Below are 24532 nucleotides of genomic sequence, written 5' to 3' on the forward strand. Positions count from 1 at the left end.
GGGGATGGGAGCAGGCACGGCTCCAGTCCCAGCTCTCTGCAGACTCAGCATCGCCTCTTGCCCAAGACCTTGCATAAAACACAGCAGCATTTTCTCACAGGATGGTTTGGCCCTTGGCAGAGGGATTTGAGACTGGATCCTCAGTGGAGCTGAATGTGAACGGGGTCTTGGGCAGATGGGCAAGGAATTAAAATTAAATTTCCCCACATCTCCCAGATCCGTGGCCAGGACTGGGAGACAAGGACGCAGACATCCTGCTTGTGCTTCACCCAGTGAAACAGATTTCAGGTATCAAAGTCAAATCCCAGTGTGCTGCCAGTGCCTCAGCTCTTCCCGAGAGCCCAGGAATTTCCCTGGCTATTCCTGGCTGGAACCCAGCAGCTGAATTTCAGTGCTGAAGCTCTGGCAGCCAATAACCATACCTGAGCTGAAATTCCATCCTCACCCTGTGGCTCGTGGCCTTGTCCTGGTCGTTTTGGAGCTCTGTAGTTTCTGTGAGGGGGTGGGAGAAGGGATCATAAAAATATTAATTTTATAGTGGCTTTTTCATGGCTTTGAGAGATTTGGTAGCTTAAAAGGGTATGGTCAGGTCAGGCTGAGCTACGCAAGAGCCATCAAAGCTTTTGTGGTTTTTTGGCATCTTTATTTGAATGCCCTGGACATCTGCAGCCTCAGCCTTGGCATGGAAACAGCTCAGCTCAGCTCACGGATCCTCTGCTGTGCTCAAGCCAAGAAATGCTGAGGTCTCAGAGAGCTCCAGCCCCAAAACTGCAGGGGTTTTGCACCAAATCTCCTTAGAGATGAATCAGGGGCTGAACCGAGACCCACGGCCCAGAGGGGACAATTCTGCTGCTGCTCAGGGTGAGCAGGAGGCAGGGAAGGCTGGAGGCCCTGGTGTGAAATGCAGGGGTGAAAGGCAGCCTGCTCCTGCCCCAGGCTGGGAGGGGACCCTCGGCTCCCTGAGGGAGGTGACACTTTTTGGCTCCTGTCGCTGCCTTGAGCAATCGGCCGGGGCCAAGGGCCAGGATGAGTCACCCCAAACCCAGGCACATCCCTGGGACGGGGCCCGGCTCTCTGCCCGGCTGGTCCTACCTGCTGAGCCCCCCGCCAGGGTGGCATTCGGGGCACGGAGGGATTTGGGTGTCAGTCAAAGGCTGGAACTGGGCTTTCCTGGGTCCCCTCCTGGCTCCAGCCCCAATTTCTGTCTCCATCACGGAACCACTGCTCAAAAGCTGAGATCTCCCATCAAGTGATTCTTTCTGATGGGGATAAAAACCCTCCCCAAAAATGCCAACGCCCCGAGCAGGCGCTGGTGCCAGGCTGGCAGGAGGCTGCCCAGGCCAGGGGCCATGGACAACCCGTGTCTGCCCAGGGCTGCCCCAGCCAGCACAGAGCCCTGGGGGGAGGCTGGGAGAGCTGGTGATGAGGACAGGACAGGCTGTGGGTCCTGCAGCTCCCACGGCAGAGCCTTGTGCAGGCAGCAGGACGTCCCTGCTCCCGCTCAGTGATCTGTTCTGGTGGCCTTTTCCCCATGGATACCAGTCCCTGTGCAGGGGCTGTGCCAGGACCCTCCTTGGTGGGGGACACGCCTTGGCCCTGGGGCACCCAGTCCCTCTTCTCCAATGTTGTTTAAGACACTAAAACTATTTTATTTGAGAGCTTTTCTGGATACTCCTTCAAGGATACCGAGACCATTCCAGGGCCACTGGACAAGGACCAGGATGGGGATCGAGGTCCCGATGTCTCCAGGCCTTTCCACCATCCTGTGTAAAGCAGGGGGACAGAGGAAGCCCAGAGAACTCCCCAGCAGCACAACCCTCTCACGGGAGTGTCCTGGGGAGCCAGGGCCTCCCCTTCATCCAGCCTGGAAAAGCTGCCGGACCGGCTGGGAGCCGGGGAGCACCATCCTCCTACACGGCCCAGCCACGCCACAATTCCAGGAGCTGTTGAAATCAGTTAACTCCTGGGCAGCCAGGGAGAGAGCCCAGAGCGCCGGGGATGGACAGGCACCCCCAGTTACCCCATCCTGGGCAGCAGCACTCTCAGCTCCAGCCCTGCCACTCCCCAGTTTAACCAGTCCGGGTGTCCCCAGGGTCGGGGCCAGCGCGAGCCCTCGGCTCGTTTGTCGGCTGCCCCGGTTTGGGTAATTACAGGTCTGGGGCTGTTTCCCAGGCTGGCAGTGCTCGGGGCCAGGAGCTTTGGGGTCGCTCAGTGGGCTCCCCCCAGGACCAGCCCTGGCACCTCGGGGACCCCAGGGAGCTGCAGTCCCCAGCCTGGGGGGCCAAGGCAGCGCCAGGGGGTGTTGTGTGGGGCTGGGGAGGGGCTGGGGGGTGGGTGAGGGCCAGGGAGCACACAGAGGTTCATCCCCTCTGCTGGGATCTGCTCCAGGTGTCCCAGCCAGGGTGAGCAGGTTCTGGTTTGTGCAGCCCAAGTTCCCAGAGCAGAGCCCTGGCAAACCTCATTACACACCAGGCCGGCCCCTCGCTCCCCGGGTACCCCACAATTCCTGCACCAAGGGGGTCACGGCCCGACTCGTGCCTCATTGCCCCCAAAGCCCAGCGGTTCCTGGCGCTCCATGGGCTGGGATTTGGGCTCAGGCCCGGCCTGTCCCCCCTGTCCCCCTGAAGTGGGGCAGCACGTCCTGAGTCAGGCGCGTTTCCTCCCAGAGCTGCCATCAAAGGCCGGCTCCTGCCCGGCCCTGCTGGCTCTGTGAGCTCATAGCCCAGGGTGCCGTGACTGTATTTTATTGTAATTATTTTTCATGTTGAAACGCGCTGGTGGGGGGAGGAGGGGAGCTGCGCCCTTGGCCTCGTGCCAGGGCCAGAAGTGCTGAGCTTTCACCCGTCCCAGCGCGTCGGGACCTTGAGAGGGGTGTCCCCACCCTGCAGACACCCCAGCGCTGTCCCCAGTGCAGCTTTTGTGGATTTTCCTCCTTGGACTTGGAGGAGCCGTGGGGTTGGACCCGGGCACGCACACAGGGGTGTCAGTGGCAGGTTTTGGGGAACTGTGGGTTTGTGTCGAGGGCTGGGGTCGGGGGGCACCTTTGGGCTCCTCATGGAGCAGCCAGCCCTGCGTGGGGCTGGCCAAACCCTCATCCCACGGATGCCCAGAGCCCCGACCCTCCCACGGGCCGCAGGTCACCCCAAGACCCTGCCGGGGGGCACCAGGGGCGGCCGCTGCTGGGGGACCCGACTGGCCTCACCCCGGGGTGGGAGCGGATGGGAGGGAGGCGCCCGGAGCCACCCGGAGCTGCCCGGACATGTGCAGGGGAGAGACGAGGCAGACGAGAGCAGAGGTGCAGGAGAAGGTTTATTGGAGACGCACAGAGGCTTCGGCAACACGCGACCCCCTCCCGGAATGGGGGGCTGCCCGGAGCCCCCCTCACCCCAGCCCAGCCCCTCACCTCCTCCTGTCGCTGCTCCAGCCCTCCAGGACGGGGGGTTTGGAGCTGGCACAAGCCAGACTGGACACCCCCCCCCAAAAAAAAACATGTTAAATAGTTGGGGTCTGGCAGCTCTCTGGGATAGAGGCACCCCCTCTCCCTCTTTTCCCCTTTCCCAGAGCAGAGGATGGGGGAGAGGGAAGGAGGGACCCTGCCAAAACCACCCCCACTCCCGGTATCCAGGCTGGGGGGGAGCTGAGACTTCTCCCCCCAAGACCAACCCAAAAAAAAAAAAACCAAAACAAACAAAAAAAAACTGGAGGAAAAAAAAAAAAAAAGCCATAAGGAGGTGCCGAAGGGTCTGGAGCAGGGTCAGGTGGGGCTGGTCCCCGGCTCGGCAGGGAACGTTCAGTTCTTGGGCTCTTCGCCAGCCTCGCCGCCGTCTTCACCAGCACACTCAGCTGTCCATAGCGTGAGGTTGTCCCTGAGCAGCTGCATGATGAGGGTGCTGTCCTTGTAGGAGTCTTCGCTGAGCGTGTGCAGGTCGCCCATGGCCTCGTCGAAGGTGGTCTTGGCCAGGGAGATGGCCTGCTCGGGGGCGTTGGCGATCTCGTAGTGGAACACGGAGAAGTTGAGGGCCAGCCCCAGGCGGATGGGGTTCGTGGGCTGCATCTCCTTTTTGCTGATGTCCATGGCCTCTTGGTAGGCCTCCTGCGCCTTCTCTATCGTCGACAGGCGGTCGTCCCCGCCGGCCACCTCGGCCAGGTATCGGAAGTAGTCACCCTTCATCTTCAGGTAGAAGACCTTGCTCTCGGTGTCGCTGTCCTTCTTGATGAGATACTTGTCCAGCAAGCCCAGGACGTTGTTGCAGACGGCGTTCAGCTCCTGCTCCACCTTCTCCCGGTACTCGTTCACCACCTGCGCCTTGTCGTCGCCCTCCTCGGTTTTGTGCTCGATGCTGGAGATGACCCTCCAGGCCGAGCGCTGGCAGCCCACCACGTTCTTGTAGGCCACCGAGAGCAGGTTGCGCTCCTCGTTGGACAGCTCGTCGCCGTGCTCCACCACCGCCTTCATGAAGTCTGCCATGTCCTCGTAGCGCTCGGCCTGCTCGGCCAGCTTGGCCTTCTGCACCTGCTGGTTTCTTGCCATGGCTGGGGCGCGGGGCGGACGCTTGGGCGAGCAGCGGGAGCCGTCGGAGCCTCTGCCGAGCGCGGCCGCCGGGATTCGCTTTTGGCTGGGCGTCGGAGCCTCGAGCGAGAGCAGGAGGAGCCAGCCAGGTCCAAGGAGTGTCCTCCTCCTCCTCCTCCTCCTCTGCTTCCTCCCCGCCGAGCGCGGCCTTAAAAGGAAACTGGCGGTGAATCATCGCCCGCGGGCGGCGGGGCTGGGGAGGGGGCGAGGGGGGCGGCCGCCGCCCTGCCCTCCCCGTGGGTGCGGCACCCCTGGGTGCCCCGAGGCGCTCCGCGGAGCCAACGCCCACCCCGGCACCCGGGAAACGCCCGTCCCGCTGCCGAGAGGGCTCGGGAGGGCCACGGGCGCCGTCCTTCGGGGGGGACGGGGACACACGGCAGCGCTCGGCTCTTGTCCCCCCCCGGAGAAATGGGCCACGGGGTGTGGCCGCTCGTAAAAACGGGTTCCTCCCCCCCGAAAAAGTCATATCACTGTCGTTTTTAATATGGTGATTAACTCGGCGGTAATGGCGAGGGCTCGACGGGCAGGTATTTGTTCCCACAGGTGGGGGACCGAGGCAGAGGCTCCGCACCGCTCCCAGGCACGGACCGGGGGACAGTCAGCCCTTGGGGGACAGTCAGCCCTTGGGGGACAGCCCGGGGGGACCCCCCAACACCCGGGGGGAGAGGGGACACCCCATCCGCAGCGCCTCGGCCTCTCCCGTGGCACCGGGGACGTTCCCGCTGGAAAGGCGCCGCTGTAGCGCTTTGCTCAGCCGGAGCCGCTCCGGGCCCCGATAGCGATCGGAGCTGCGCCTGGCGCTCAGTTTCACTCGGAGCCTGTCGCCACACGCCGGCCCCGGCCGGGCTTATCTCCGTGCGGGAGCGTGCGGGAAGGGCAGGGCGGGCCGGCGGCTCCGGGCCAAGGGAAAAGGGGCGTTGTGATTCCTTCAAAGAGCCGGAGCCGCTGCTCCGTTCCTGTGTTCCTCTGTTCCTCCGTGCCAACGCCCGGCCGGGATCCCCCCGCGCCTCCCTGCTGCGATGGAGGAGGCAGGAAAGGCGTGAGGATGCTTTTCCCGACGGCTTCAAGCCCAGGAGAACGCCCCCAGCCTTCACATCCCCCCTGTGCACCCTGGAAAGGGATTCCGGCCCGTTCTGCCCTCCCCGGCCGGGCGCTGGGGTTTGGGGTGTCCCCGAGGGCTCCCGGGGCAGCAGCCGGGGGGTGTCCGGCCCCACAGCGTCCCCACGGCCCCTCCGTGACCCCCAGGGCCTCGTGCAGCAGCTGCAGCTCCTGCCCCAGCGAGGCGGTCCCGTGGGAGCAGGTTCGGCCCCGCCGAGCCGGGAAACGGCGATTCCCAAAGGAGCGGCTGAGCAGGGGAACACGGTCTGTGCTCCCTCCTCTGCCCTCCAAAAACTTCCATCGGACACAAAACCCGCCCCCCACAGAGGGATTGGGGCCCAAGGGTCACCCAAATGTGCCCAGCCTGCCCAAAGCCGCCTCCTTCCCCTGGAAAACCGCCGGCAGGAGTCCCCGGGTGGGTTCATCTGAGCTCACCCTCCTTCGGGCAGCAATAGCGTGCTTTGGGGTCGGGGTCTGCAGTGTCCAGGCCGGGTGGGGGACTCAGAACCTGACCACGATGATCCTGCCCCGCGTTTGGGCTCTTTAACGTGGGGAGAGCCCGGTGGGATCCCCCTTCCCCGGCCCGGACACGCGTGGGCTGGAAATGGCTCAGTGTCTGTGCCTGCCGGAGGGGCGGAGCTGCTGCCAAATTTTGGCCGAGAGGAGGCTGCGGGGACGCTCTGCTCCGGGCCCCGTGGAAAAGCAGCCGTGGGTGAAGGGCAGAGCCCCAGATGCCAGGGCTGTGGGGGAGCTCGGCTGCACCGTCACCCCGCAGAGCACCCGGGGGTGCCCCAATGCCAGCACCAGAAGGTGCATCCCGAACCATTCTGTGGTTCTGTGACCACCCCGGGGAGGTGAACCCAGTTAACCCAGTCCCGGGGACGCTGCCCAGGCCAGTGCCCGTCTCCAGCCCCGGGAGCCCAGGGCAGGCGTGGGCCGGGCTGGCAGGAGGCAGAGGATGCCCGTGGCTGTTCCCGGCGGCGCTGGGAGGATGCTCCGAGCCCGTCTGGCCACCGTGCCCAGCCCTGCTGCTCCCCCTGCAGTGGGGACGCTGCCAGCTCCCCAAAACATCCGCGGACACGGATTTCTCCGTGTGCCCCGGGTCCTGCGGGCACTGCCCACGGCTCCTTCCCAGCCTGGCTCGGCCCTTCCCCGGGCACGGGAGGGTGCGGAGATGTCCCCAGGCGGTGCCACAGCCCGCTTTGGGAAGCTCCCGGCTCCCAGCCCCACGGCTGATGGCAGAGCCGAGCGGCCCCCGGTGGCTTCCCTCGGCTCCTGCTCGGGCCTGCCCAGGCTGGAGCCTTCCCCTCCGCCGGCGGAGCAGAGCCAGACACCGGAGTACAGGAAACAGGAGAAACTTTCATTTCGTTACAAAAGTCAAAGGCGTAAAGGGACGGTGAATCCTCCAGGGCTGCCCCGCTCAGCTCTCAGCCCCGCGGGGCTGCTCGAGGTGCTGCAGGGCTGGAGCCCCAAAACCGGAGCCGTGCTGGGCTGGGGCCGGCCCGGGGGCTGACAGGGGAGAATTCCCATCGGGAAACTCTTCTGGCACCAGGACACGGCTTGAGGGGCTGGGGCTGCTCGGGGGTCGGTGCCCCCGGCTTGGCTGTAAACGCGTGATCCTGCTCCTTCCAGCACCACCTCGGGACGACGTTCCAGCATCTGCGGCGGGCGGACACGGTCACTGAGTGTCCGGCTGCGGCCTCGGGGGAGCAGGAGCTGCGGTTATTGCGGTGGTTTCTCCTCCCCGGGCTGGTTCTATGGCTTGGAGCTCCGAGGGCGGCCCCGGAGCGGGGCTGGGGCGCTGCGCAGCGCCCGGGCAGAGGCACTGGAGGCGGTCATGGCTCTGGGCTCGGCTCCCGTGGGATGCGCCACGAGAGACACGGGCTGCCGCGCCGGACCCACCCCGGCGAGGGAGAGGAGACGGGAGGAAGAGAAAGAGAAAAGAGAGCGTTAGTGGCAGACGTGGAGGAGCTGAGGAGCAGCCAGGGACCAGGCTGGGCCGGAGGAAAGGAGAGAGGAAGGGGCTCCAGCCCGGGGCTCGGGGGGCTCACGGGGGCCGCAGGGAAGGGGCAGCTCACGGCCCACGGGTGACACGGGTCACCTCAAAGTGCCCTGAAGGAACTCACCGTGGTCACAGGAGGAGGAACCGAGTGTTGCAGAGAGGGAAACGGGCAGAGGGATCACCGAAGCCACAGAACGGGTCAGGGCTGGGGGTACAGGATTGCCCCAGGGGCCACAGCTCCCTCCAAACACCGAACCTCTGCTGGACTGGGCTGTTCTCACACTCAGGCTGTGCTCCAGCCAGCCCCGGGCTGTGGGGCCCTCTGCCATCCCCATCCACAGTGTCCCCCAGTGTCCCCCAGTGTCCCCCAGTGTCCCCCATGCACACAGCCTGGCTCCAGCCCATGCTGAGCCCCAGCACAGAGTCAGGGGAAACCAAACCCATCCTCTTCTGGCAGAGCCTCCAGGTGACCCTCGCCCCAGCGCCGCTGCCCCATGTCGGTGGGTTGGGTGGGGTCTGGTGGGATGGATGGGGCACACGTGGATGTCACACACGGGGTGATGGGCTCCAGGCCAGAGCTGGCATGCAGTGGAGACGAGATGGTGGCCGGAGAGGGCGAGAGGGAGAAGGAAGCACTTTCTTACCAGCCAACCCTCAGAAATCAGGGCAAACGTCCGAGGAGGGGCAAATCCCGTCAGGCTGTGCAGGAAATGGCAAAGTCCTGGCAGGCATCCTCCTGGAAGACACCAGAGGTTATGCACCTCACACCTGCCACGGGGCCGGGGGGCTGGCACAGGTGGGGAGCTCGGGAAAGGACACTGAGGTGACAACAGTGGGGAGGGGATGAGCCCCTGTCCAGCCTGGAAATGTGGGACAGCAAATTCCCCTCACCCCAGCAAGTCACAGCAGCGTCAGCTGCTGCTCATCCCTCCCAGCAGGAGTTTCCATCCAGGAGTTTCCAGGTGAGGCCTGAGCCTAACAGAGTCCAACTGGCACCTGAGAGATGCCAAACCCTGGGACACACCTGCCCTCTTCTGTCTTCAAGGAGGAAAATAATCATCCAAGCAGTTAGCTCTTTAAAAATAGAATTTTATTGAGTAACAAAGGAAACTGGTTTAAATAAAAATAGATGGAGTCTGGCCCCTGGTCGCCCCCCTCCTCACTGCTCCTCTGCCATCCTCCTGGCACAGGCACTTGCAGAGTACAAAACACGATGCTGGTGAACTCAGGGGGGCTGGGCTGCCCCCAGAATGTGCTGTCCCTGCCCGAGGTTGTAACTGGTCTGTCTGATCCAAGGAAACCTGACAGGCAGCTCAGCACCATCAGCCTTTGCCCTGGTGCCAACGTGCACAACGCTCCCTGCGCAGGACACGAAACGTTCTACGTAGAAAAAAGTCCTACAAATTGTGCAAAAATATCCAGCAGCTTGTAATAACACGATTCAAGTATTGCTACAAGGTTTGTGACTCTCCCTGCAGCCAGGGACACAGAGCTGGCTGCCTGGGGCAGAGTGGTGCCCGTGGGCACTGGGGACAGCCCAGGGGACACTCTGCTGTTCAGCAACCCAAACCAAGAGCACACCGTGAGCTTATCAGAGACCAGCACCTCCTCACTGCTTCCTCTGGGAAACTCCACCTGGGAAGGCTGTGACCCTCAGGAATTCACACTTTGCTCTTGCCTTTGGTCTCCCACAGAAAGGACACAATCCTGGGAGCTCCAGTTCCCAAACCTGACCCCTTGTGACCTGCGTCTCACGACAGCCACAGAGCACAGAGTGTTTCTTCTTCCCCAACACAGGAGGGTCCCCTGACTCATGTCTTTGCTGCAAAACGTGTCTGACCAACTGGCAGGGCCAAAGCACAGCCCCGGCCAGAAAACAGGACCAGCAGGGACCACCCAGGACATCCTCACTTGCCCCCGGGTCTGCTGGGAGCCGGAGTCCTCCCAACTTCCCAGGGCACAGCAGCCTCTGGACAGGGGCAGCTGCTGCAGCCTGAGAGACAGAAGGGCCCTTGCAGGGCCAGGGGAACAGGGTGTGCTCCTGGAGGGAACAGGGACACCAGGGAGACAACAGCTCCTCAGCCCAGCCCCCAGTGGGAATCATTTGTCAGCGCCCACCCTTGGCCCATCTCGTTCCCAGCAGGAATCACAGCAATGCCCTGGAGCTCTGGGGACTCCCCAGGGAGCCCCTGCACGAGTCCAAGGCTCCCACAAACCTGTTGGGCTCTGTCGGGCAAAACCCCTGACAGGCCACATCACAGTGAAACAAATAAACAAAAAGTAATAAATAAATGTAAAAAAAAAAGAAGGCAACACATGGCTCGAGTCTTTGGCAGCTCTGGGTCCCAGGGCTGTCCCCCCTGAGGCCGGGGATGACACAGGGGCAGGAACTGGCTGGAGCAAGGTGCAGGCACAGCAGGCACTGGGAACATCACAGCACTGCTAGGGAATGCCTCCTACCATGCTGGTGTCAGTTTTGGCTCCAAAGGAAGGGATTTCACTCTTGGGACTGGACGGGGTCCCGATATCTGGCTGGATAAATCCTCTTCTGTCTATCAAACTGGAAAACAGGAAGGGAAGAGGAGTTCAGGGAATAAAGACTGAGCTGGGAGCTGGCAGGCCACAGGGAAGGCTCCTCTCCCAGGATGCTGGTTCCTGCCCATCCCATGAGCCACAGGCCCCATCCCATGTGCCACAGGAGCTCTGAGCCACCACAAACCCAAAGGGGAACTGGACAAAAGGCTTCACAACATGAAACCAACGTGAAAGAGGAACAAAGTGGAGTAAAACACTGTTCTCCTCCCCACAAGCTCCCAGGCTGGCTCCCTGAATGCTCAGACTGACCAGCTCTGAAGGGCAGCACTGCATTTTGGCACCTCTGAACCCACTAAAAGGCCTGGGGACACTTGAGAGAGCAGGGCCTGATATAAAACACAAACCACACTTTACTCTGCTGCTGTTACACCGAGTTAGCACCCCCAAGCTGCTTCACCATTCCAGACTGCATCCTCCAGAGATCCCAGGACAGGCTGGGAGCTCCAGGCAGCTCAGGAGGAGCAGAGCAGGGTCTGACTCTGCCCAACTGCTCCATCTTGTGACAAAGCTGCAGCTGTCCTGTGCTCAGGGACACCCCGGGAGGAGCCTCTGGGGGGACACTGAGCACTCCTGGTGATTTCAGCATTGGTGAAACCCAGATCACCCCACTGCAACCTCTGCCACGGGGACAAGGGCCTGTACTCCCACAGCAGGATGCAATTCCCAGTGCCTGGAGGGCACAGGCTCTTACCTGGGATGGAATGGTCCACACAGCACTGCACAGCAGTTCGTGAGGATGCTTTTATGGCTGTAGGGATTGGCAAACTCCGAGCCCCTCTTGTTTGACCAGGACCCTTTGATCTGAAAGGGATGGACACAGATTAGGAGGGGATGGATGTGAGAGCAGACAGTGGCACCATGATGGAGCCTTGCAGGGGTGGGAGGTTTGTCCTAGAGCAGAGGGAGGACATCTGCAGGCACCAACAGCCTCTGCTGAGGTTCAGCCCTGCAGCTGCAGAGCTCCTGAGCTGTGCCCTCCCCGTGCTGTGCACCAATGTCACCACTGCCACCACTGCCACCCCAGCCCCGTCCTCCTCCTCCTCCCTGGTGGTCTCCAGGGCTGGCAGCCCCCCAGAGCAGGGCTGTGCCCCCCCAGGCTGAACAGTCAGGGGATTCCCAGGGCAGAGGCTGCTCTGTCCCCACCCCACAGCTGCCCCGGGGGTGGCACAGGGGCTGGGCAGCTGCCACATCTGCCTCAGGCTGCACTGAGCCATCACCAGCACATTCACCAGCACGTTTCCTCCTCCTGCTCTGCTTCCTGCCCCCAGCTGCAGCACAAGGCCACTGGTGCTCCCAGTGCTGGGGTACAGACTGGGAGCTTCACTCACACAGCCCTGAGCAGTTCTGCCACACCTCTGCATGTAAGGTGGAGGGGAAAGGGGGAAAAAGCAAAACCAAAAGGGATGCAGACACGCCTTCTGCAGTGCTGGAAGCTCCCAGCAAGGATTACAGGTACTTCTGGCCAGGAGGGCAAATTTTGATTCTGAGGATCAGACAGATCCTGCTTTTTCCATGCAATCTGCCCCACTCAGGGCACTCCTTTGGTCCTTGGAGTCTGTGCACAGCCCAGATTTGAAGGTAATTTAATTCTCATCAGATGTCTGTACACTGTTTGCTAATTAGAGATGAGGAACTGCCAGACACAAAGGGCCTGGCCCAGGGTCTCAGAGGAAACCTGTGGTTACACGGGATGCTGAATTCAGATCACCAAGCTCACACCCAAACACTCCTCTGGGCCAGCCTTCCTTTTTTAATCTCACAACTCCTAATTTTAAGCAAGGCCACAAACAGACTGGAAAAAACACACACGTGATGGTTCTAATTCAGCCACCTGAAAGTGCAGCCGTGGGCACAGGCTGTTTGCTCTGCACTGGGTTATCACAGGCAGTGACACACTGCACTGAGGCAGCCAAAAATTCCCTTAAAACTTGCTCAGGAAGGGTCTTGGGCAGCCTGGCAGCAGGACAAGCACCCAGGTACTTACATCTTCGTTTGTCGTCAGGTTGGAGGCGACTAAATAAGTGTGGAAACCTGAGAGGCCCAAAATAGACCAGACTGAGAAAAAACAAATCACCAGCTCCAGCACAGTGAGACAAAAGTCAAGGAAGTCTCAAGGAACAGAATCATCCTGCAAGGAGAGGCAGAGGACTGTCTGGGGAGGTTTGGACAAGCTTCCCATTCCCCAAGCTGCTCTGCAGGGATCCACCAAGGCACAGTTCTTCCCTTTCCACCTCAGCTTGCAAACTGGGAAACAACTTTGTCACCCACCCTTAGTCCCAGGCAGCCAGGGCACTAAATTATTTTGGGGAAAGGACACCAGGGTGACCTGCAAAGAGCTCCTGGCCCCTCTCTGTTAGTGATTAGTGGTGCTGGGCACCCCAGGCAGCTGCAGAAGGATATCTAGCAGGAGTTGTCTTCAGAGTGGCCAGGAACCCATCCCTCTGAGAGCCTGCAAAGCAGAAGAGAACAAGGAATGGCATCCCAGCAGGCAGCCCTGCCCTCCAGCCAGAACTCCACCCCACGGGCCCTGTGGATCCGTCTGTCTGCCCGAGGAGCACCTGCAGCAATGCCAGTGCACAGACACAGCTCCAGGAGCTTTGGGGCTGTGGGAAAGTCACCTCCCCAGCAGGGGAAGGGTGGGTGCACCAGCAGCTCAGCTGCTCTGGGCAAACCCACCCCTTCCCCAGCTCCCACAGCCCCAGCGCTGCGAGGGGCAGAGGAGCCGTGGGACCCTCATGGGTCTGGTGTGGCCCAGGCAGACCCCTCCCAGTGTGTCCCCCAGGGCAGGGCAGTGTGGCACCGTGGCACTTACGCAGGGTGAGGTGGGTGACGACGCAGGCGAAGATGAAGGCGGTGAGGAAGGACAGGGACAGGATGAAGGCGTAGAAGTAGCGGTAGTTGCGCTTGCCCACGCAGTTGCCCACCCAGGGGCAGTGGTGGTCGAATCTCTCTGCAACAAAGGCCGCTGGTGAGGGGGCTCCCAGCACCTCACACCCAACACACAGCAGACTCTGCTCAGCCCCACAAAACGAGCAGTTTCAAACCCATCTTCCCCCTGCACCCCGAGGGCAGAACCTCTCTGCAGGAGTGCAGAGGCACAAAGTGCCCGTGGTGTCTGTGCCAGCCTGGGGACAGGCACATGGGGACAGCCAGGCCACACGCAGTCAGCACCTGCAGCAAACCTTGTGTTTGTACAGGTCTGCATTGCATTTTACAGAACTCTCCTCTCACAGCCAGGGAAAACAGAGCCATGGAGTCTTGGATGTGCTGCCCTTGCCCTGGGCCACTGCACTAGAGTGCTTCTTTCAATTTAAATGCAAAGGAGACAGACCACACAGTATCTTGTTTTATAATCATTAGGAGAAGCAAAAAGCAATCTGCCCAGGAACACAAGTGACAGATCAGTGACAGGACCAGAGGCAATGGCTGCAGCTGTGTCAGGGCAGGCTCAGGCTGCAGAGCAGGGAAAGGCTCTTCCCCCAGAGGTGCTGGCACTGCCCGGGCTCCCCAGGGAACGGGCACGGCCCCGAGGCTGCCAGAGCTCCAGGAGCCTTTGGACCCCAGGGATGACAGGCTGGGGCTGTTGGGGGGCCTGTGCAGGGGCAGGGGTGGGTCAGTGTTCCCTGTGGGTCCCCCCAGCCCAGGACCCCCCGTTCCCCCCCGTGCCCAGCCCGCTCACCCACGCAGTTGTCGCAGACGCTGCAGTGCGAGGTGCGCGGCGGCCGGAACATCTTGCACGTGTAGCAGTACTTGAGCTTCACCACGTACTTGTTGATCACCACCTCCATGGTGCGGGCTGGGGGACGGTACGTGGAGCTGCCCATGCTGTCTGCAGGGACAAGGAGGGACACTCACACCCCTGGGCCACCCCTGGCAGGGGCAGGGGTTGGCACACGCTCTCCCGGCTTCCACAGGAACACGAGACAGGATTTGTCTCAGGGTGAGCAGCCAAGAGCTCCAGTCAGCTCCTCACATTATCTATGGCCTGCCCCTGTGCAGCGGCAATGCTGCTGGGATGCCAAGAGGAAGCAGTAAATGCCCGGTGCTGTGGGAATGTCAAGTAATTCACAAACAGTAAAGCAGCAGCCCAGGGACACCAGCTCATCTCTGCGTGCCCAGCGGGTCACAACAGGTAGCCTGGCTGTGGAGGCACAGGTGGCACTGCCACAGGAGCAGGAGCATCACTGCCAGCACACAAGCTGTCACCCCACAGCTGCAGCACTGGCAGCCTGCAGGGACTCGCCTCCATCACTGTGGGGAAGGACAGCTGCAGGTCTCAAGTGCTCCAGCAGATTCCCTGGAATTTGACATATTTGTGCTCGCAGCACAAGAGGATTTCTCCTCCTCCATGTTTGAATTGAGGATTTCTAGGGGAACTGCAATCACATCTCTGTGTGCTGGCACTCCACTGTTCCCTGGGGGCTGGAGACTGTTCCTGTACACAGTAACAGCTGGAAAACCCCAGTATCATGTTTGCAGTTTTGGGGGTTATTCCTTTTAGTCACTCCCAAAAAAGTACCTTTCCAACTGTGAGGAATTATTTGAGAATAGTGATGCAACAGTGAGCATGTTAAGGGGATAATAAGTGGATTATATTAGCAGTAACAGCTGGCACATCAGGCAGCATCTGCAGCCAGATTACTGCTTTAGGCCCTTATAAATAGAAACACGGATCAGCACTCTGGGGATATTTAAAAAAACATTTTTAAAGTCAGATGTAGAATTACTGCCTTGCATCTGTCCTCAGCAGGACAGGTTCAAGCTGCCTCACATCAGCTTTGCTAAAGCATTTGTTCCAACCTGCCACAGCTCCTGGATGCAAACACCTCCTTGGCTGTCCCCAAATCAGCGTGACAGAGCAGTTTTTAGAAGAGGACAAACATTAGCCTACTCTAAAAAACACCTTGCAGCACAGCAGGTTCAATGGCAAATGACAGTATCAAAAAGCATTAATTATCCTGCAACTCTGCAGCCTGGGAAAGCGCTGGGACTGAGCAGGAACAAAAAGCACCTGAGCTGCTCTGCAGATCCTCTCTGAGGCACTGCCTGCTCTGCCAGAGGAGCTTACTGCACCTCTCATCACGACTGGTAAACACTGTCAAGCCTCACGACCTGAGATTCTGGATTTTCCTGCCCCCTGGAGAAACCCTAAGGAGCCAAGACCCAAAAAAGGGGCCTTATTGAGCCCGGAAAGTGCACAGACACACACACAGAGCCAAACACAGGAGAGGGATCAGAGCTCTCACCAATTCGCTTCTCCAGGTCTGCAGCCTCACTGGGGGTGGCTCTGGGCAGGATTCCTGGGTCTCTGAAGCTGGTCTGGAGCAGGCAGCTGATGACAAAGAAGAAGAGGACGGCGGCGATGATGGGGATGGCCAGGGTGAGGTGACTGGCAAGGAAGGGGCAGCTGTCAAAAGATAAATAAAATGGAATTGCTGTCAATCATTGCACAGACCTGCTGTCAGCTGGGACATCACACCACCAACCACCACGGGGCAGTGGGCTCAGCAGTGACCTGTTTCTCCAGAGATGGTGTGTTCACACCCCAGGGCAGCTCCATTACCCACAGGTGGCAGCTGGGGACAGCAGAGGACACAGCCCTGCACACACAGAGCCACTGTCCCCTCCTGCAGAGGACTGACCAGCACTCACAGCCAGCACAGGATGGGCTGCCCCAGTCCTGACGGCTGCAGGCAGTGCTCAGGCTCTGCAGCACTCTGAGAGGATTAAGCAACTTTTGTTTCACCTCCCCAGCTCAGCTGTCCAGAACAAAGCACCCACCAAGCAACAAAACCCCTTCAGCCCAAGCCTGAGCCCCTCAGTCACCAACAGAAAGGTCTGTGAAAGGACAGACCTGAGCTTGTTGTCTGCCCTTTCCTGGGAGAACCCCCAGAGCCCTCTCTGCCCCATCGGGGAACAGAAATCACAGAAGTCATAGAATCCCCAAATGGTTTGGACCTTAAAGCCCATCTCATTCCACCCCTGCCATGGCAGGGACACCTCCCACTGTCCCAGGCTGCTCCAAACCCCAGTGTCCAGCCTGGCCTTGGGCACTGTCAGGGATCAGGGGCAGCCACAGCTGCTCTGGGCACCCTGTGCCAGGTTTTCCCATAGAAACCATAAAGTGCAGACACAGACAAGATGTATTTGCTGTACACCCAGCAAACTGGAGCCTGTGCAATAGAGGCATCCTGCTAAAATAACAACTTGGAGAGCCCCAGGGCATCCTCAAGCACGAGAGAGTGACTCGGCAAGAAGAGAGGCAGAGCAGATGTCCTGCATCCTCCGCCTGGCCACACAAAGCCGGCACGGTGCTGAGCTGCCCATCAGCCCCAGAGCCGGCAGAGAGCTGTCAGGGCACGGAGGATGCTGAGAAAGGCGTTTTTCCATCGGGATGCTGTGCCTGCTTCCCGCAGCTGCCTGTCCCTTTCAGCTCATCTGACTTCTCAGAACCTCTAATCCGATCAAGTACTTTCATCTCCCCACAGCAGGCTCGGGCGGCTTTCCTCCGAGACCGGCGGGGATAACGCCGTGATCCAAAGGCCGGCGTGGCCGGGAAAAGCGGCTCCCATCCCTCCCGGGACAGCGACGGAGTCAGATCAGAACCCTGCAAGGTGTCAGGAGCCCAGGGTGCTCCTTCCCCAGCTCCCCAGGGCAGCACAGGACACACCGGGGTGCTCCTGGCTCTCCCCTCCCTCGGGCTGCAGGAGCTCCCCCGGACCAGCTTTCCAAAGGCAAGGGGATGGGGAGGTGCCGCTCCTTTTCCCCAGACTGGGCGGCACAGCGGCGGAGCGGAGCCCCGAGGTGGGCACACGAAGGGTTTCGTATTTAGAAGAAACATTCTTCCTCGATCCCCGCGGTGGACAAAGCCCACGAGCCTTGGGGGTTTCCTGGGCCAATTCTCTTCTTGGGAGCAAAAGGGAAGACTTTTACTTGGGGGCCGTATTTAGAGCATCCTAGGGGGATGTTAAACCCCTTCCTGCGGGCAGACCGAGCAAACAAGGTGCAGAACAACCCCTGCCCCCCATAAGCACACCTGGGGACAGGTAACGGGGCAGTAACTACCTGCAAAGTGGGTCTGTATACCGTGGGACAGGGCCTGGGGGGCAGTGTGGACAGGGGACAGCGGGGACCCCGGGGGGAAGGTGGCCCCGGCCCGCCTCCCGCCCAGCCCGGGGCCGGCGGGGGACGCCAGCTCAGGCCGGCTCCCCTCGGGCAGGCCTCACGGAGGGGACACGGGCTGCCCGCGGCCCGAGGGGAGGCCCCGCAGCGCCCGCCGGGCCCACACTCACTCGAAGGCGAAGAAGAGGCCGCTGGTGGCCAGGATGAGGCCGAGCGTGAGGGCGAAGACGCCGCTGTGCCGCGCCAGCATGAGGCGGCCGCCGCAGTAGAAGCGGTTGCGGCCCGGGAACACCTCCCACTTCCTGCGGGGCCGCCGCGCCGCTCCGGCCCGCGGGGGAACGGCGCCCGCCGGCACCGGCGACCCGGCCGGGCCCGGGCCTGGCGTGGCCGCCGCCGCCCCGGGCGGGATCTGCCGGTACTCGCAGTCCTTCATGGCCCCGCCGCGGCGCCCGGAGCCCCGGCCCGCTCCCGGCCCCGCCCTGGCCCCGCCCACCCCGCTCCCGGCCCCGCCCCGCCCTGGCCCCGCCCACCCCGCTCCCGGCCCCGCCCACCCCGCTCCCGGCCCCGCCCCTCTCCGGCCCCGCCCACTCCGCTCCCCGGCCCCGCCCCGCCCCGGGCCCGGCCACCCCGCTCCCGGCCCCGCCCCGCCCCGGGCCCGCCCACCCCGCTCCCCGGGCCCGCCCACCCCGCTCCCGGCCCCGCCCCGCCATGGCCCCGCCCCGCTCCCGGCCCCGCCCGCCCCGCTCCCGGCCCCGCCCACCCCCCCCGGCCCCGCCCACCCTCTCCCGGCCCCGCCCCGCCCTGGCCCCGCCCCGATCACCCCCCCGCTCCCGGCCCCGCCCTGGCCCTGGCCCCGGCCCCGGATCCGCGGCCCCGCCCCGATTACCGGCCTGGCCCCGCCCCGCCCCGCCGCACAGCGCCCCCTGGCGGCCCCGCCGCCGCACCGGGAGCGGAGCGGGCTCGTCCCGGCACCGAACACCGACCCCGACCCCGGAACCGTGACCCCGACTCCGACCTCGGCCCCGATCCCAACCCCGACCGTGATCCCGGTTCCTGCCCCGGCGGAGCGGGCTGAGCCGCCACTCCGGTAACTTTCACACGTTTATTTGGGTCGTGCATGTGCCCACACAGCGCCTGCCACCCCCGGCGTGTCCCCTACCCGGCCTGGCTCCATGGAAAAGTAACCGGAATAGTCTGAGCAGCTCAGGGCAGCTGGACCCTCCTTGCCCTCCTGCTGTACCCACAACGCATCCCAGGGAATCCCCAAATCCATCACAGGACGCTGCCACAAATCCATGCCTGCCATAACCTCCCCCAGGAGATCCAGGAACCGAAGTGCATTCCCCATCCGAGGCAGCTGATGGGAAGTCTGGCTGTCAGCAATGCCAGCTGAGCGGGGCAGGGTGCTGCAGCACCACACCACAGAAACCATCCCGACTGAGACATTCAAACGGAGGAGTAACACCTTTGTAACTGCAACAACTGCATCAGCACAGCCACCTCAGGCTTTTGGAGCAGGTGAGCTTCAGATGTGAGCAGAGCTGCTGTCCCACGGCTGGTCTGTGCCAGCACAGCCCGCTATGTCCACGGGAGGAAGTTGCAGTGCAGGATCAGCCCCAGCAGCCAGTAGCCCAGGAAGAAGCCCAGGATGCTCTTGCTGAGGGGGGTCAGCAATCGCCAGTTCAGCAGCAGCCTCACAACGGGGTTGTCTGAGGTCCCTTTCCCACACGAACTGGGAGATTTACCCAGAAGAGGCTTCCCCGAGGTTGGATGATCAGTCCCTGTGCTCCTGAGTAAGGGTTCATGCTCCTGAAGCAGGTGAGCTGCAAACCAGTACAGGATGGGAGAGGAGCAGCCAAGGAACCGGGTCAGCACCTGGAGAAGACCAGCAGAGAAGAAATGACCCAAACTGCTGTGACTGTCCCTGCCCCGGCCCCACAGGGAACCCCTCTGTCCTACCTGCACGTGCATGCAGAAGAACCCGAACACCAGCAGGGCCGTGGCGTGGACCACGTACACGAAGGCAGCAGGGCCACAGAATCCATCTCTTGCCTTTCCCCGCTCTTCACTCCTCCTCCTCTCTAGGCCAAGGGTCAGGCAGTGCCGGGGGTTTGTGCTGACGTAGGTCCAGGCAGCCCATGAGCCCAGAAGGGTGACAGGCAGAGCAAGCAAGAAATTCGGGATCTGCCTGAGCTCAAAGTACCTTAGAAAGCCCACGTTCCAGTAAGTGTCTTGGATATAGGAATAGACCAGAGGGAAGCGCTGGGAGCACCAGGGGGGTTTATCCTGCCCCACGCCTACCACTCGGTAGCCCTTGTCCCGTGCCAGCTGCAGCAGCGCCTCGGGAATGTCCCGGGCCAGCGCCGTGCCAGGGCCGCAGAACCTCACGTAGGCATAGTACTGAAACAACGCAAAAGGCAGAAAGATCCCGGCACACATCAGAGCCGCCGAAAACGCCAGGCTGAAGAGCCGCTTCCACAACACGCGGAGCTGCCTCCGAGGCCCCGGCCCCGCCTGCAGCTGCAGCGCCAAGCTCCTGGCGCGGGGGTAGAGGCAGAAGCCGGCGTTGAGCATCCCGTTGGCGCGGGTCGCCGAGGCCAGCGAGAAGAGCATCGCGCCGAGCCAGCCGTGCCCCTGCTCCAGCCGCCACATGGCGCTGAAGGCCAGCGCGGCGAACATGCTCTCCGAGTAGGCGGCTGCCATGAACACGCCGGCGGGGCTCACGGAGAAGAGCAGCGCGGCCAGGAAAGCCAGCCGGGGCCGGCGGAGCACCGCCCGGCCCAGCCGCAGCAGCGCCGCGGCCGCCAGCGCCGACAGCAGCGCGTTGAGCAGCGCGGCGGAGAGCAGCAGGAGAGCGCGGGGCTGCAGCGGCACCGGGCACGGCAGCAGCCCGCACAGCGCCCGCAGGCTGAGCGGGAACAGCGGCAGGAAGGCGCAGTTGTGCTCCAGCAGGTAGCCGCGCTCGGCGATGAAGAGGAAATGCTCGGCGTCCCAGCGGCCCAGCCCGCCCAGCAGCCGCTCCAGCAGCGCGTCCCAGCCGCCCGCACCGACCGGCCGCGGAGGGGAGAAGGCGTCGGCGGCGTGGTCCGGGATCAGCAGGTTAAACACCGCCTGCAAAACAAGGCGGCGCTGGAGATGCCCCGGGCACGACGGCTCCTGGGGCTCAGACTCGGGGTGAGGGTGGCACCGAGGCCAGAGTCACCCAGGGATGAGTGTAAAGATGCCCACGAGGCGGTGAGAAGGTGCGAACCTTTTGGGGTGTTTACATCTGGACAGAATAACGCCCTGGGACAGATCCAGCAAGAATCCCTGCAGAACTGGCCCGGGAAAGCTGCTCACGGCTATGACTGGGCTCTGTGCTGGCTGTCACAGCCAAACTCCCCCGTGCTCAGAGCAGGATGTCTCTAGCAGTAGGACTTGGGAAGGAACGTACAGGAGGAGATTATTGTTCCTTTTCTTTGACATAAACACATTTTGAGCCAAACCAGCCTCTTGCAGCAGCGTGAATACGCAGCAAGTTACAAGGAAATTTATGCAATTTTCCTTAACAGCAACCCGTAAGTATAACCCCCGGGTGCAGAGGGCCTGTTGGCTCTCCAGAGAAGATGATTTCCCCATTGTGCAGCACCAGCTCACGGGTCTCAGGGGTACTGAAGGGAGGAGCCTGGGAGCACAGAGCCCCGCAGAGCCTCTCTGGCTGGAGGACAGACTTGCCTGCAGCAGCAGCGCCAGGGCCCGGCAGCGCAGGGAGAACCACACGACCTCTCGGAGCTGGGGGTCTGCCCTGCTCCACAGCTCCATCCCGCTCGCAGGAATTGCCTCAGGAGGTCACCAATGCCAGCGGAATTCTCCTTCCACTTTGGGAAACCTGGGGTGGTAAACACAGAGGACAAAGAAAGGGATTTTTGGCTTCAGCCTCATTTGTGAATTTTGCGCCTTTATTTACTGTCAGGCACTTGAAAGGGTGCAAGTCTCTGTGAACAAGAAAGTCGCCTGTGGAAGAGATCATGGATCTGGGAGATGACACAGAGACCTCTTTGATATTGTTCCTATTAAAAAAAAAAAAATCCCTGACTTCTTAACCTTGGCCAAGACACCGAGGGAGAGAGGTCACGGTGTGACCCCACTCCTCACAGGGAGTAAATCCCTGGAGCAGACCGGCTGCTCGGCTGCCTCAGCAGGAGCTCCAGCAGCTGGAGCCAGGCTGCGCCAAGCATCCTCACACACATCCAGCTCCAGGGCAGTGAATGGGATTTAAGCCTCCTTTTCTTGGAATGGAGACAGAACTCATGTGGACTCTGAGCGTAACCCCGGTGGAAGCAGTTGCTGAGTGGGGCTGCCAGGAGCTGCCTCCTCTCTCCCGCTCCAGGTTTGCCCCTGGGAGGCCAAGAATGGATTTACTCAGCTGGCTCCACAGCTCTGGCACCAGCTCTGCCAGAGCAGGGTGGATCTCAGGCACACAGCTTCCCCCAGCACAGGCAGCACCAGCAGGACACAAACTCTGTGCCATCCTTCCTCACCACCTGCAATTTCGCAGTACTTTGGCAAAGCTCCTGGCACCTGCCTGCTGGGCACACTGCACATACTGAGCCCCCTGTCCACCTCCTCCCTGCCAGCCTTGCCTGAGGGATTTAAACCTTTGTGGAGCCTCCCCAGTTCGGTGTCTACATGCCCTGGGTGCCGTGGTGGCTCAGCTCAAGCCCTGGCCCTGAGCCACAGGAGGCAGGCAGGATCTGCTGTGCAGCTCTTTAAGATAAAACATTTCTTCCGTTGGTTCCGCGGCCACCAACTGCTGTTCACTTTGAGAAACACACGGCCCACAGCTCTCACTGGGTCCCAGCGACACCACATCCTGCCCTTGTCTCTGCTCCAGCACTTTGTAACACACAGAGATCCCCAAACTGATCACCCCACAGCCTAAAATCACTGAGATTTCTCTATTGCCATTGTGGAGAAAAAACCCTGCCAGGTTGAAAGTGCACGAGAGGGCAGAGAGCAAATCATCAGCAAGGCAAAACCCAAGATCCAAACCGGCTCACTGACAATTCCAATCCCCAGCCACAGGGTTATGCTTCCTATTTAACCACAAATAAAAGTTTTGGGGTTGCTCCTGTTCCCCTTGGGCTCCCCAGCACTCACAAAGCAACTGGTGGGAGGCACATTCTCCTGCATCACGAAGCTGTGACGTTATTTTAAGCGAGGGGACACTTCAACCCAGCTGTAAACTCTTTTAAAGCACATTCACAGCTGCAAATCCTATTAAAGCACAGCGGCAAAAATTGTCCCAGCACTTTAAATATAGTTTTTTCAAAACGCAGAGAAAAAGCCTCGCCTGAATGTGCCAAGAGAGCTCAAAGCAAACAGCTTTAAAAAGCCTGTTCCTGTCACGACGCAGCACACCTTGTGACAGAGCAAAGCCTTCAAAAGAGCTGCAGCCCACAAGCCCCGTTCGGATCCGGAACGCAGCATCGGGAATGGCTCTGCCCCAAAAATCCTGTGGGAAAGAGCACCTGCACGAGCACAAAAAGGAGAGCAGAGAGAGGCAGAAGGGCGTTAAAAATACTCCAGCAGAAAAAAAGATGCGAAGTCGTAACTGAAGCTGCCTTTCTCTCTGGGTTCCGCAGCGTGGCTCTCAGCCGTGCATCGCTCCGGGAGCGGGATGCGGGACCGGGCCGGGGCCGGCGCAGTGCGGGGCCGGGGCCAGCCGGTGGCAGCAGCCGCTCGCCACAGCCGCGGTTCCCGGCGGTTCCCGGCGTTTTCCCGGCGGTTCCCCGCAGCAGCTCCCGGCGGGGCGAGGAGCCCTGCTCCAGCTCCCATCCCAGCGCAGCCCCTCTCCAGCCTGCCGGGAGACCCAGCTCCAGACGTGTTTTAAACCTCAGGAGTGCGGCGGTGTTTTTTGGAAGCCCTGTTTGCCTGGCGCTGTTTCTGCGGGCCTGGCAGCCCTGGGCCATCTCTCCCGCCCGGTTCCAGAGGCCGCAGCGCCAGCAGCGCTTCCCTTGTGTCAGGATGCGAACGGGGCTGATTTTATCTCAGAACAGCTCACGGGGTGAACTGAACCTGCTCTGGGGCAGAACCCAGCTGTGCCCGCCCTGTTTGAGCTGGGCTGAGGCTCCACCGTGGCTCAGCTACGGGACAACTCCTGCAGTGCCCAGCGCACGCACGGAGCGCCAGTCCCGAGCCCTCGCCGGAGCCGCTGGGAGCCCGGGGCGAGGCCTCCCGGCGGCTGGGGACCCAGGCCTCACCGTGCGGCTCCTGCCGGGGCCGGGCCGAGGGCGGCGGGGACACCCCGGCTCCCATCCCGGCTCCCATCCCGGTCCCGGTCCCGGTCCCCATCCCGGTCCCCATCCCGACCCCGGTCGCGGTCCCGGTGCCGCAGCGCCCCCTTGCGGAGGGCCGCAGGGAGGAGGCCCCGCCCCCTCGCGCTCCCCCCCGCCCCACCTGAGCGCGCGGCGCGCACGCGGCTCCCCGGCGCGCGGCTCCCTGGCTCCGCCCACTGCCCCCAACGCGGGCGCAGCTTCCGGCCACGCCCTTTCCGGCGTCACGTGGCGGCGGCGGCGCGCGCGTGTGGGGAAGGGGCGGGCGGCGCCATCTTTGTTGAGGGCGGGGGGACCCGGACCGGGACAGGGACAGGGACAGGGACCGGGACAGGGACCGGGACCGGGGCAGGCCCGGGGCTGTGCCCCGCCGGCGGGAGCTGCACAAGGGCCTGAGGCCGCCCCGCGGGACCTGCGCCCTGCGGGGGCGCCGGGAGGGCACAGGCCCGGCTGTCCCCGGCTGTCCCCGGCCCCCGCACATCCCTCGTTCCAAACCGCCGGCGGGCAGGGCGGCCAGAACGCAAATCCTTCGTGCCTCGCACCGAATCTTCCCATCCCTGAGGAGTTCGTTAAACGCCTCGCTCTGACCCGACCTCTCTGCCGGTCCCCATTTCTGCCAGCAAAGGAGAAAACTAGAGTTCACTGCAGGCCAGATTAAAAACTCGGGGTCTGGCCCTGCCGGATCCACCCTGGGATGGAGGAGAGACCAGGAGAGGTCCTGAGTGCTTCTAATCGGGCATCAGGCTTGGAAAAACTCATGTTTTCTTTGCTGGCAAAAAAATGGGGAGCAGCAGAGTGATTTGGGTCCAAAAGGTGTTTCAAGGAATTCCT

The 24532-nt window shown here is 61.9% G+C and overlaps 4 protein-coding genes across 7 annotated transcripts; 1 reads left to right on the plus strand and 3 right to left on the minus strand.

The window, feature by feature from the left end:
• Positions 1–3296: 3296 nt before the first annotated feature.
• Positions 3297–5100, minus strand: SFN (stratifin). Its single transcript, XM_066335147.1, has one exon. It carries the CDS (start codon positions 4529–4531, stop codon positions 3791–3793), a length of 741 nt encoding a protein of 246 aa, XP_066191244.1. The 5' UTR covers positions 4532–5100; the 3' UTR covers positions 3297–3790.
• Positions 5101–7007: 1907 nt separating this feature from the next.
• ZDHHC18 (zinc finger DHHC-type palmitoyltransferase 18) lies at positions 7008–17857 on the minus strand. Of its 4 annotated transcripts, XM_066335429.1 has the most exons (8): positions 17558–17857; positions 15512–15672; positions 13945–14094; positions 13078–13215; positions 12666–12714; positions 12250–12352; positions 10957–11066; positions 8744–10230 (listed from the first exon to the last, which is right to left on the minus strand). In XM_066335429.1, exons 1-8 carry the CDS (start codon positions 17818–17820, stop codon positions 10113–10115), a joined length of 1092 nt encoding a protein of 363 aa, XP_066191526.1. In that variant the 5' UTR covers positions 17821–17857; the 3' UTR covers positions 8744–10112. The 4 variants fall into 4 exon arrangements, 3 of the variants coding, with proteins under 3 accessions (XP_066191524.1, XP_066191526.1, XP_066191525.1); XR_010745328.1 differs by lacking the exons at positions 12250–12352; positions 12666–12714 and adding an exon at positions 8371–8406 and having other exon boundaries at positions 10131–10230; positions 13945–14170; XM_066335428.1 differs by lacking the exons at positions 12250–12352; positions 12666–12714 and having other exon boundaries at positions 9994–10230; positions 13945–14170.
• Positions 17819–18478, plus strand: LOC136371395 (uncharacterized). Its single transcript, XM_066335488.1, has one exon. It carries the CDS (start codon positions 17819–17821, stop codon positions 18476–18478), a length of 660 nt encoding a protein of 219 aa, XP_066191585.1.
• PIGV (phosphatidylinositol glycan anchor biosynthesis class V) lies at positions 18476–22971 on the minus strand. The gene is made up of 3 exons (XM_066335097.1): positions 21102–22971; positions 19347–20498; positions 18476–19262 (listed from the first exon to the last, which is right to left on the minus strand). Exons 1-3 carry the CDS (start codon positions 21186–21188, stop codon positions 18966–18968), a joined length of 1536 nt encoding a protein of 511 aa, XP_066191194.1. The 5' UTR covers positions 21189–22971; the 3' UTR covers positions 18476–18965.
• Positions 22972–24532: the final 1561 nt, after the last annotated feature.

The sequence above is a fragment of the Sylvia atricapilla genome, chromosome 24 (assembly GCF_009819655.1).
Source record: "Sylvia atricapilla isolate bSylAtr1 chromosome 24, bSylAtr1.pri, whole genome shotgun sequence".
Classification (NCBI taxonomy): Eukaryota; Metazoa; Chordata; class Aves; order Passeriformes; family Sylviidae; genus Sylvia; species Sylvia atricapilla.

What these genes read in the sequence shown, in the direction of transcription:
- PIGV (XM_066335097.1), bottom strand. Translation starts at nt 21,188, where the DNA reads ATGGAGCTGTGGAGCAGGGCAGACCCCCAGCTCCGAGAGGTCGTGTGG. An exon ending in CCCTGGCGCTGCTGCTGCAG is followed by an intron (nt 20,499 to 21,101) that starts GCAAGTCTGTCC and finishes CTTGTTTTGCAG; the next exon opens with GCGGTGTTTAACCTGCTGAT. An exon ending in TCTTCTGCATGCACGTGCAG is followed by an intron (nt 19,263 to 19,346) that starts GTAGGACAGAGG and finishes GGTCTTCTCCAG; the next exon opens with GTGCTGACCCGGTTCCTTGG.
- LOC136371395 (XM_066335488.1), top strand. Translation starts at nt 17,819, where the DNA reads ATGGCCCCGCCGCGGCGCCCGGAGCCCCGGCCCGCTCCCGGCCCCGCC.
- SFN (XM_066335147.1), bottom strand. Translation starts at nt 4,531, where the DNA reads ATGGCAAGAAACCAGCAGGTGCAGAAGGCCAAGCTGGCCGAGCAGGCC.
- ZDHHC18 (XM_066335427.1), bottom strand. Translation starts at nt 17,820, where the DNA reads ATGAAGGACTGCGAGTACCGGCAGATCCCGCCCGGGGCGGCGGCGGCC. An exon ending in GGCCTCTTCTTCGCCTTCGA is followed by an intron (nt 15,673 to 17,557) that starts GTGAGTGTGGGC and finishes ATCTTTTGACAG; the next exon opens with CTGCCCCTTCCTTGCCAGTC. An exon ending in CGTCACCCACCTCACCCTGC is followed by an intron (nt 8,407 to 13,077) that starts GTAAGTGCCACG and finishes GGTGTCTTCCAG; the next exon opens with GAGGATGCCTGCCAGGACTT.